Source organism: Hyperolius riggenbachi, chromosome 10, assembly GCF_040937935.1.
Source record: "Hyperolius riggenbachi isolate aHypRig1 chromosome 10, aHypRig1.pri, whole genome shotgun sequence".
NCBI classification, from domain to species: Eukaryota; Metazoa; Chordata; class Amphibia; order Anura; family Hyperoliidae; genus Hyperolius; species Hyperolius riggenbachi.
In genome coordinates, this window is record NC_090655.1 from 278,319,250 (window position 1) to 278,331,676 (window position 12,427).

Here is a 12,427-nt window from a genome sequence, read left to right on the forward strand (position 1 = left end):
TTTTCATTTTGATGTTAAATTTTCCATCAATTTCCACCAATAATCTATGCTGCCAAAATTATCAACGTACCTATCGATGGATACCTCAGTGGGTGTAGTTTCACTAATGGGGTCATTTTTGGCGGGAATTGAACAGTATCTTTACCTCAGACTTCAATGAATGTGGCCTGTGCTGGAAAATACAAGCATGCGATTTCTGCTCTTAGAAAGTTCCATTTTTGACAATTTTTTTTTTTACAGCTATTGAGAAGCTGAGTGAGGAATGCTATACAGTGTGCTACCTTCTTGGAACAAGCTGTTTGTGCATCCGATTACTTCAACATTTGTGCACATATTACTGATCTGCCTAAATTATTTTGAAGGAGGATGCCAGTTATTTTCCTTATTACATTAAACTGTGCTTATTTACTTTAAAGGAGAGTGTCAGCCATGGTGCATCGATGTAGAAGCTATACACAGATTTGATGTCCAATTACGTATTTGATACCACCAATTATGTATTTTTCTTATGATAAACAATTGTTCAAAACTGAGGTGCCAGATAAGGATAAAATTGTTAAAAACACAATCGGTTATTCACTGAAAAATATCTTTATTCAAGTATACTCCAGAATGATAGCAATGCGTTTCATGGGCTACATCCCGCTTCATCAGGCAATATGTGGAGCTAGGAGGAACAAATATACATGCAAGGAAATTATTTAATATCAAAAATGAGGTTCTGCATCAAAAATCCCAGTATTCTATAAAATTATATACAACAGTAAAAAAACAATTGTATGTGTATGAGAGGTCAATCTGAACAATTACACATGATTATAACACTCCAATAAAACTCCGTAGCAATATTAAATAAAAAAAAAAATTAAAAAAATTAAAAAGTCATTAAATACCAAAATTATATATTCACCTGTGTCTATTCCAGGCATGGGCAAACTTGGCCCTCCAGCTGTTAAGGAACTAGAGGTCCCACAATGCATTGCAGGAGTCTGACAGCAACAGTCATGACTCATAAAGGCAAATGCATTGTGGGACTTGTAGTTCCGTAATAGCTGGAGGGCCAAGTTTGCCCATGCCTGGTCTATTCACGATTTTAGATGCATTTGCCAATAATCAATTTAGTTCTTCTAGTCTGTAAAGCATTAAGTTATTCTTTTTATGAAGTTATCTGGTGGGATTCTATGTATCACATGTTTTTTTCTTTTCCCCTACCCACATTTATAAAACATTAAAGTGGATAAAGCGGATTAAGACAAAGACTCAGAGAGAGGGAAATCTCCTTTCCTCCGCTCAGTCTGGATGAATGGGGGCTTCTAATATCCCCACATCTGCAGCTGGTAAATAACAATGTTATATAGAACTTTCCTGGAGTCTCACATTCTTATTTTCACTTTAACCCTCCTGGCGGTTTGCTAAAAAAAATCGCCAGGGGGCAGCAAATCTTTTTTTTTTCATGTAGCGAGACAAAGTCTCGCTACATGATAGCCGCTGCTCAGCGGCATCCCCCCAGCCCCTCCGATCAGGAGATCCCGTTCAAAGAACGGGATCTCCTGGAGGGCTTCCCCCGTCGCCATGGCGACGGGGCGGGATGACGTCACCGACGTCGTGACGTCAAAGGGGATTCCGATCCACCCCATAGAGCTGCCTGGCACTGATTGGCCAGGCAGCGCACGGGGTCTGGGGGGGGGGCGGCTGCGGCGCGACGGATAGCGGCGGATCGGCGCGTAGCGGCGGCGATCGGGCACTGCACGCAGCTAGCAAAGTGCTAGCTGCGTGCAGCAAAAAAAAAAAAATTATGCAAATCGGCCCAGCGGGGCCTGAGCGGTGCCTTCCGGCGGCATAGCCCGAGCTCAGCTCGGGCTTACCGCCAGGAAGGTTAAGGGAAACCTGAGACGGGGATATTAACAACTTGGCGACCGCCCACTACCTATGGGTGGCAGCAAAGTGGACCCCGCAACGACCGCAATACGCCGATCGGCGGTGGCTCATTGCAGACTAGCTGGCTGGGGATCGCACGCTGGATGCGCGCGCATCCGCCGGCAATAGGCTCTGCCCACCTAATTAGCAGCGCCGGTCGGGTTGTTAACCCCGATCTGCTGCGACATAAGCATATAATACGCTTTGTAATTTATACACAGCGTATTATACAGGCTGCCTCCTGCCCTGGTGGTCCCAGTGATCGAGGGACCACCAGGGCAGGTTGGAGCCCCCCTAGTACACAAACACACACACACACTGATTCTGCCCCCAACCCCCCTCCCCCCTGCCTTCTGATCGCCCACATCGACAATTTTTTTTATTTATTTTTTTTTAAACACAACTCTCATTTACAGAGAGATTTCTTCCACTCAGCATGGGTATGTGTAAAAATACACCCCAAAACACATTATACTACTTCTCCTGAGTACAGCGGTACCACATGTGTGGCACTTTTTTGCAGCCTAACTGCGCTAAGGGGCCCAACGTCCTATTCACAGGTCATTTTGAGGCATTTGGTTTCTAGACTACTCCTCACGGTTTAGGGCCCCTAAAATGGCAGGGCAGTATAGGAACCCCACAAATTACCCCATTTTCGAAAGAAGACACCCCAAGGTATTCTGTTAGGTGTATGGTGAGTTCATAGAAAATTTTATTTTTTTGTCACAAGTTAGTGGATAATGACACTTTGTGGAAAAAAAAAAAAACAATTTCCGCTAACATGTGACAAAAAAAAAAATCTATGAACCCACCATACCCCTAACAGAATACTTTGGGATGTCTTCTTTCTAAAATGGGGTCACTTGTGGGGTTCCTATACTGCCTTGGCATTTTAGGGGCCCTAAAGCGTGAGGAGTAGTCTAGAAACCAAATGCCTCAAAATGACCTGTGAAATCCTAAAGGTACTCATAGGACGTTGGGCCCCTTAGCGCACCTAGGCTGCAAAAAAGTGTCACACATATGGTATCACCGTACTCAGGAGAAGTAGTATAATGTGTTTTGGGGTGTATTTTTACACATACCCACGCTGGGTGGGAGAAATCTCTCTGTAAATGACAATGTTTTGATTTTTTTTTTTTTACACACAATTGTCCATTTACAAAGATATTTCTCCCACCCAGCATGGGTATGTGTTAAAAATACACCCCAAAACACATTATACTATTTCTCCTGGGTACGGCAATACCACATGTGTGACCCCTTTTTGCAGCCTAGGTGCGCTAAGGGGCCCAAAGTCCTATGAGCACCTTTAGGCTTTACAGGGGTGCTTACAATTTAGCACCCCCCAAAATGCCAGAACAGTAAACACACCCCACAAATGACCCCATTTTGGAAAGAAGACACCCCAAAGTATTCAGAGAGGGGCATGGTGAGTCTGTGGCAGATTTCATTTTTTTTTGTCACAAGCAGAAATGGAAACTTTTTTGTTTTGTTTTTTGTTTTTTGTTTCAAAGTGTCATTTTCCGCTAACTTGTGACAAAAAATATAATCTTCTATGAACTCACCATGCCTCTTAGTGAATACTTTGGGATGTCTTCTTCCCAAAATGGGGTCATTTGGGGGGTATTTATACTATCCTGGAATTTTAGCACCTCATGAAACATGACAGGTGCTCAGAAAAGTCAGAGATGCTTCAAAATGGGAAAATTCACTTTTGGCACCATAGTTTGTAAACGCTATAACTTTTACCCAAACCAATAAATAGATACTTATTGGATTTTTTTTATCAAAGACATGTAGCACAATAAATTTGGACAAAAATGTATATAGAAATTTTACTTTATTTGAAAAATGTCAGCACAGAAAGTTAAAAAAAAAAATCATTTTTTTGACAAAATTCATGTCTTTTTTGATGAATATAATAAAAACTAAAAATCACAGCAGCAATCAAATAGCACCAAAAGAAAGCTGTATTAGTGACAAGAAAAGGAGGTAAAATTCATTTAGGTGGTAAGTTGTATGACCGAGCAATAAACCGTAAAAGCTGCTGTGGTTTGAATGGAAAAAAAGGCTCTGGTCCTTAAGGGGTGTAAAGGCTGTGGTCCTTATGTGGTTAAAAATGTATACATACCTGGGGCATCCTCCAGCCCCCTCCGGCCAGATTGCTCCCACACTGCCATCCTACACGCAGCCTCCGCAAATGTCCCCGAAAAGTCCTCCAGTCAGGGGCATACCGCATCCCGACTGGCCCTGACTGGAAGACTTACTGAGTGTAGGCAGTGGATGAGATCGGCGTGGGAGCGATCTGGCCGGAGGGGGCTGGAGGAAGCCCAAAGTAAATATACATTAAAGGGGCACTACAGCGAAAAACTATAACATTTTAAATATGTGCAAACATATACAAATAAGAAGTACATTTTTTTCAGAGTAAAATGAGCCATAAATTACTTTTCTCCTATGTTGCTGTCACTTACAGTAGTTAGTAGAAATCTCACAGAAGTGACAGGCTTTGGGCTAGTCCATCTCTTTATAGGGGATTCTCAGGGATATATCTATTTTCAAAAGCACTTAGTGAATGGTAGTTGCTCTTTCCAACTGCCAACAAACTGTGTAGCGAGCAGGGAAGCTGGCCAGCATCATTGTTTAAATTCTTTTTAGGAAATATCTTTATCAAGAAAAAAAAGCCTTGCTAGAATCCCCCTATGAAGAGATGGATTAGTCCAAAACCTGTCACTTCTCTCAGATTTCTACTGCCTACTGTAAGTGACAGCAACATAGGAGAAAAGTAATTTAAGGCTCATTTCACTCTGAAAAAAATGTACTTCTTATTTGTATATGTTTGCACATATTTAAACTTTTGCAGTTTTTCGCTGTAGTGCACCTTTAAGTGGGATGTGAACTCCTCCATAACTCAAAAGAAAGCGCAGCAGAGGTTGTTCTTCCTCAGGCAGCTGAGGAAGTTTGAAATGTCGCAGGAACTGATGACCAACTTCTACACTGCCACCATTGAGTCTGTCCTCTGCTCCTCAATCATCGTCTGGTACTCCGGAGCGAATGCAAAGGACAAGCACAAACTCCAGAGGGTAATCAGTGCAGCTGAGAAGATCATTGGGTCACCCCTGTCCCCCTTGGACCTCCTCTATACATCGAGAATGACCTCCAGGGCCAACAGGATTACGCTAGACCCCTCTCACCCTGGCAGTCGATTCTTCATCCCCCTTCCCTTAGGCCGCCGCTACAGGACCATTCTCACCAAAACCACCAGGCATAGAAACACCTCCTTTCCCAAGCGGTCCTCCTACTCAACTCAAGCTCCCTCTACACTGACTAATTTACCTAAGCAGCCCCAGCGGACGAGAGTACGCGGCCTGCAGGCTGGCTCCCAGCCGGTTGCACTGCACCATACCGTGTCTGTCTTAAATAATTGACTTGCCTAAATGCACTAGAGTGGTCGCTATGTGTTGCATTGCTGCTATTGTGTTCTTGTAGCGAATATCTGTATCATATTGAGTCATTAATGCACTATTGTAAAATGCCAATTGCCATGTGTCCACAAATAATTCCGGGTGCGCCCTTGTCGTACTTGGCGAATAAAGTGGATTCTGAAGTGCGCTTTCAGCACCCAGCGCAGCAGTACAAACAGCCTGTGCCTTTAGCACCATACTGGCAGGGGCCACCTCTCCTCCACATAAGTACGCTTACAGCACCCAGCGCAGCACTACAAACAGCCTGTGCCTTTATCACCATACTGGCTGGGGCCGCCTCTCCTCCACCTAAGTGCGCTTACAGCACCCAGCGCAGCACTACAAACAGCCTTGGCCTTTAGCACCATACTGGCTGGGGCCACCTCTCCTCCACCTAAGTGTGCTTACAGCACCCAGCGCAGCACTACAAACAGCCTGTGCCTTTAGCACCATACTGGCAGGGGCCGCCTCTCCTCCACCTAAGTGCGCTTACAGCACCCAGCGCAGCACTACAAACAGCCTGTGCCTTTAGCACCATACTGGCTGGGGCCACCTCTCCTCCACCTAAGTGCGCTTACAGCACCCAGCGCAGCACTACAAACAGCCTGTGCCTTTAGCACCATACTGGCAGGGGCCGCCTCTCCTCCACCTAAGTGCGCTTACAGCACCCAGCGCAGCACTACAAACAGCCTGTGCCTTTAGCACCATACTGGCTGGGGCCACCTCTCCTCCACCTAAGTGCGCTTACAGCACCCAGCGCAGCACTACAAACAGCCTGTGCCTTTAGCACCATACTGGCAGGGGCCGCCTCTCCTCCACCTAAGTGCGCTTACAGCACCCAGCGCAGCACTACAAACAGCCTGTGCCTTTAGCACCATACTGGCTGGGGCCACCTCTCCTCCACCTAAGTGTGCTTACAGCACCCAGCGCAGCACTACAAACTGCCTGTGCCTTTATCACCATACTGGCAGGAACCGCCTCTCCTCCACCTAAGTGCGCTTACAGCACCCAGCGCAGCACTACAAACAGCCTGTGCCTTTAGCACCATACTGGCTGGGGCCGCCTCTCCTCCACCTAAGTGCACTTACAGCACCCAGCGCAGCACTACAAACAGCCTGTGCCTTTAGCACCATACTGGCTGGGGCCACCTCTCCTCCACCTAAGTGCGCTTATAGCACCCAGCGCAGCACTACAAACAGCCTGTGCCTTTAGCACCATACTGGCTGGGGCCACCTCTCCTCCACCTAAGTGCGCTTACAGCACCCAGCGCAGCACTACAAACAGCCTGTGCCTTTAGCACCACACTGGCAGGGGCCGCCTCTCCTCCACCTAAGTGCGCTTACAGCACCCAGCTCAGCACTACAAACAGCCTGTGCCTTTAGCACCATACTGGCTGGGGCCACCTCTCCTCCACCTAAGTGCGCTTACAGCACCCAGCGCAGCACTACAAACAGCCTGTGCCTTTAGCACCATACTGGCTGGGGCCGCCTCTCCTCCATCTAAGTGCGCTTACAGCATCCAGCGCAGCACTACAAACAGCCTGTGCCTTTAGCACCATACTGGCTGGGGCCACCTCTCCTCCACCTAAGTGCGCTTACAGCACCCAGCGCAGCACTACAAACAGCCTGTGCCTTTAGCACCATACTGGCTGGGGCCACCTCTCCTCCACCTAAGTGCACTTACAGCACCCAGCGCAGCACTACAAACAGCCTGTGCCTTTAGCACCATACTGGCTGGGGCCACCTCTCCTCCACCTAAGTGCGCTTACAGCACCCAGCGCAGCACTACAAACAGCCTGTGCCTTTAGCACCATACTGGCTGGGGCCACCTCTCCTCCACCTAAGTGCGCTTACAGCACCCAGCGCAGCACTACAAACAGCCTGTGCCTTTAGCACCATACTGGCTGGGGCCGCCTCTCCTCCATCTAAGTGCGCTCACAGCATCCAGCGCAGCACTACAAACAGCCTGTGCCTTTATCACCATACTGGCTGGGGGCACCTCTCCTCCACCTAAGTGCGCTTACAGCACCCAGCGCAGCACTACAAACAGCCTGTGCCTTTAGCACCATACTAGCAGGGGCCGCCTCTCCTCCACCTAAGTGCGCTTACGGCACCCAGCGCAGCACTACAAACAGCCGGTGCCTTTAGCACCATACTGGCTGGGGCCACCTCTCCTCCACCTAAGTGCGCTTACAGCACCCAGCGCAGCACTACAAACAGCCTGTGCCTTTAGCACCATACTGGCAGGGGCCGCCTCTCCTCCACCTAAGTGCACTTACAGCACCCAGCGCAGCACTACAAACAGCCTGTGCCTTTAGCACCATACTGGCTGGGGATGCCTCTCCTCCACCTAAGTGCGCTTACAGCACCCAGCGCAGCACTACAAACAGCCTGTGCCTTTAGCACCATACTGGCAGGGGCCGCCTCTCCTCCACCTAAGTGCGCTTACAGCACCCAGCGCAGCACTACAAACAGCCTGTGCCTTTAGCACCATACTGGCTGGGGCCACCTCTCCTCCACCTAAGTGCGCTTACAGCACCCAGCCCAGCACTACAAACAGCCTGTGCCTTTAGCACCATACTGGCTGGGGCCACCTCTCCTCCACCTAAGTGCGCTTACAGCACCCAGCGCAGCACTACAAACAGCCTGTGCCTTTAGCACCATACTGGCTGGGGCCGCCTCTCCTCCACCCAATCAGGTTGCAGCACTACAAACTGCCTGTGCTTTTTGCTCCCAGTGCAGCACTACCAACCTCACACTGGGTTTAACCCAGCACTCGCCCTCCACCTATTACCTCTAATCAAAACCGCATTATTATCCAGCCAAAACGCTGGTCTAAATTACTTTTAAAGAGAATCTGTACTGTGAAAATCTTACATAAATAAATGTACCAGCCTGTTTGTCGTCTTCTCCTAGCCCCCCTCTGTGACATTTTTGCTGCTCCCTGCTGCTTTCTTGGTGATAAAATCACTGTTGTATTCATTGTTTTTGTAAACAATGAAGATGGCCGTCAAACAGGAAATACATCATCAGAGCAGGTGCTTGTTTGCAGAGGCTCCTCTCAAACGTGACTTCACTGCTGTAATATTTCTCCTACTTGTTGCCTTAGCTGCTTGTCTGGGCTTTGAACTGATCTTTTTGCACTCACAGCTGTTCACAAGGTCACATACAGGCTGGCTGTGAGCAGAGACGCTGGCTGTGACTCATACACACAGAGCCTGCAGGGGGCATGGAGGGGCGTGCATAACTTCTCCCTATCACAGCACATTACTCTCTGGGCTGACAAGGTTCGACAAAGGAAAGATGATTAGTTATATTACAGAATCAGTGTAACTAGTAAAGGCTGCAGTAATGCAGACTACATTAGAACAGGTATAGGAACTTATAGGATAGAAGAAATAAGGCTGAACATTTTGTTACAGAGTCTCTTTAAGCCTTTACACAGACAGATTGATTCCCATATAGGAACCTTAATAAAGCCCATGGGATACATTGGTATGGCATATTTGTGCCTGAATATGCAATATATTAAAATCCCTGATTAATCTTTGACTAAATTACAGACACTATTTTATGCAAATATTGTGCCCTCCTCTCCATAGACTATTGAATATACAAGACAAGACAAATAACATTTATATTGCGCTTTTCTCCTTGCGGACTCAAAGCGCCAGAGCAGAGCAGCAGCCACTAGGGCGCGCTCTATTGGCAGTAGCAGTGTAAGGGAGACTTGCCAAAGGTCTCCTACTGAATTAGTGCTGGCTTACTGAACAGGCAGAGCCGAGATTCGAACCCAGGTCTCCTGTGTCAGAGGCAGCGCCCTTAACCATTACACCATCAGCCAATATACCGTATTACCCGAGGACTCCATATGCCCCCAAAAACGTTTTGAACTGTATATAAAGACCTGATGTATGATGTATTAATGCAAATTTTATCTGAAGTGGTTCAAGAATGCAATTTTATGTGAAGTGTTATTATTTGATTGTAATTGGTCCTATGAAATGTCATTGATAATTGTAATCTTCAGTTTCTGAGTGCCCTATTTGATTTATCTAAGGCACTATTACTCAACCTGAGGAAGCAGCTTACGCCATGAAATGCGTTGTCTTTTTGAGTGCTCAATAAATGTCCTTTATTATAGCAAGGCCTACTGAATCCTTAAGATAGGACCACATTACATTTATGTATTCCAATAGAGATTTTGCTATCACTAAGGCACACTATATTGATCTGGGCACCTCCTACCACTCTGCTATCTCATTTTGGACACTTTCTGTTCAAATGTAAATAAAAGCTGAGAAATGTTTTGGTTTCCCCCCCCCCCCCCCCCCCACAATAATGCCTCTTGTACGTCGCCTTATCTTTTGGGAGACACCGATGTCATTTCCCGTCACAAAATGACTTGCTGGTTGAATAAAAGTAACTTTAAGTCAAAATTTGCCAGGATTATGAATAATTATGGGCAGCACTGTATGTCACAGGCAGAGTCCTTTACCAGTACACTATCCTGTCACAGCTGGGCACATATTTATCTCATCATGTCAGCTCACAGTTCAGGGACTTTAATGCTTTACAAACCAATGCACTGAGCAAACATGCTTTCTTTTGCAAAAAAAAAAAAAAAAAAATATACAAAAGTACATCAAAACATTTATAGCGAATAGATTTTCCACACTCAACGCAAGTGTCTAATAAGGAGTGACTTACACCCCAAACATTTCCCACACTCAGCACATGGCTAGGGCTTCACAGCAGTATGAGATCTCTCATGTATGACAAGTTGTGATTTGCATGTAAACCATTTCCCACACTCAGAACAAGAATGGGACTTTTTACTAGTATGAGTTCTTTCATGACAGACAAGCACTGATTTCCATTTAAAACATTTCCCACACTCAGCACATGAATAGGGCTTCTCATCAGTATGAGATCTCTCATGTGAGACAAGATGTGGTCTACATCTAAAGCACTTCCTACACTTCGCACATGAATAGGGCTTCTCACCAGTGTGAGATCTCTTATGAATGACCAACGCCGATTTAAAGTTAAAACATTTCCCACACTCAGCACATGAATAGGGCTTCTCACCAGTGTGAGTTCTCTCATGAATGACAAGCTGCGATTTACATCTAAAACATTTCCCACACTCAGCACAAAAATAGGGCTTTTCTCCAGTATGAGATAGCTCATGTCTGCCAAGAATTTGTTTCTTTGCAAAACATTTCCCACACTCAGCACATGAATAGGGCTTCTCACCAGTGTGAGATCTCTCATGTGTGACAAGGTCTGCTTTATATCTAAACCATTTCCCACACTCAGCACAAGAATAGGGCTTCTCTCCAGTATGAGACAGCTCATGTCTGGCAAGACCTGGTTTCTGTGTAAAACATTTCCCACACTCAGCACATGAATAGGGCTTCTCACCAGTGTGAGATCTCTCATGTCTGACAAATGCTGATTTAAAGCTAAAACATTTCCCGCACTCAGCACATGAATAAAGATTCTCACCACTGTGAGTTCTCTCATGACTGACAAGCTCTGATTTATATCTAAAACATTTCCCACATTCAGCACATGAATAGGGCTTCTCACCAGTGTGAGATCTCTCATGTGTGACAAGGTCTGATTTATATCTAAACCATTTCCCACACTCAGCACAAGAATAGGGCTTCTTTCCAGTATGAGATAGCTCATGTCTGGCAAGATTTGTTCTCTGTGCAAAACATTTCCCACACTCAGCACATGTATAGGGCTTCTCACCAGTGTGAGATCTCTCATGACTGACAAGACTTGATTTACTCACAAAACATTTCCCACACCCAGCACATGAATAGGGCTTCTCACCAGTGTGAGATCTCTCATGTATGACAAGATTTGATTTACGATCAAAACATTTCCCACACGTGGAACAGGAACGAGACCCTCCAGCAGGGGGAGAGCTGTGCTGGGTATGAGGCCCCTTGAAGTTAGAAAGGTGAGGAGAGTTTGAGGAAATATTTGGGGTAACCAGGATATCTGCAGGAAACTCTTGTCCAGTGACATCATCATCCGTTGTACAGTCTGTGGATACAGAGAGACGAGTCGCTGAGAGGTTCCTGATGCTGGGACTCCGCGCTGCAAATAGAGAAACATCATCACTTCCTGTTAGAGAATTCTGAGGGGAGGAGCAATTATCATTAGGGATGAAAGGAAAGAGGATGGTCGGCACTGCTGTACAGCTTCCTTTATTTGGCAATGGGCAGACAAGTAGGCTGTGTGTTACATCATCACCTCACAGTCCATAAGAAGAGACTAAACACGTACCGGTGCGGGGGTGGATAATGGTGGGTGCTGGTTGCTGGGAGCCTGACGGCAGTTTCACACACAAGTGCTTCTTCAGAGGCTATGACAAGGGGGCGGGGCTATATCTGCTCTAGTTGGAGAAAGTGCGTTACTGTAATAGTAACCTGCAATCCAAGATTACAGTGTGGGGATGTCAGGGAGAGCGAGGCCAAACAACACGGCCACTATTCCTAATGGAATTACAAGTCCTGCTGCAGCAGCTAATTATACAAGCCACTGACATAATATTCCATGATGAATATAGGTCAGGCCATGCAGAGCAGAGAATCTGGCTGACCTCATCCTCATATACAACAAGGACTGCCTGATTAGGGGAAGCCGGGGTTAGGAAGGTTTAAATGTTGTGAAAAACTTTACTCATTTTAATTTACTTAACTTAACCTTTATTTTAATGTAAAAGAAACAGGGAGATTGGCCATTAGAGGATGGGCAACAGCGACATTCAGGGAGAACTGGGGAGGAGATTGTGTCTCAGAAGTTCAGCAGAATAGGTGCCGCATCTATTCCTGATTCTCTCCTCTCTCACTTCAATTCAACAGTTACTATTTACATGCTACAAAACACAATGGCCAAAATTGACTAACATCCTTCTGGTGATAATAAGGCAAGTGAAAACATCACCACACATCAATCAGTATTTTAAGTGTTAATTTACTAAAAAGCAAGAAGTTTTGAGTTGGGATGATACCATTTATAGCAGGG

At 46.0% G+C, this 12,427-nt stretch overlaps 1 protein-coding gene across 1 annotated transcript in view; it reads right to left on the bottom strand.

The window, feature by feature from the left end:
- Positions 1-12,427, bottom strand: part of LOC137537233 (zinc finger protein 850-like) — an 81,633-nt gene that overhangs the window by 41,810 nt on the left and 27,396 nt on the right. The window contains exon 7 of the mRNA XM_068259328.1: positions 10,134-11,497. Coding sequence (XP_068115429.1) covers positions 10,134-11,497 — 1,364 coding nt within the window. The remainder of the gene's footprint in view (positions 1-10,133; positions 11,498-12,427) is intronic.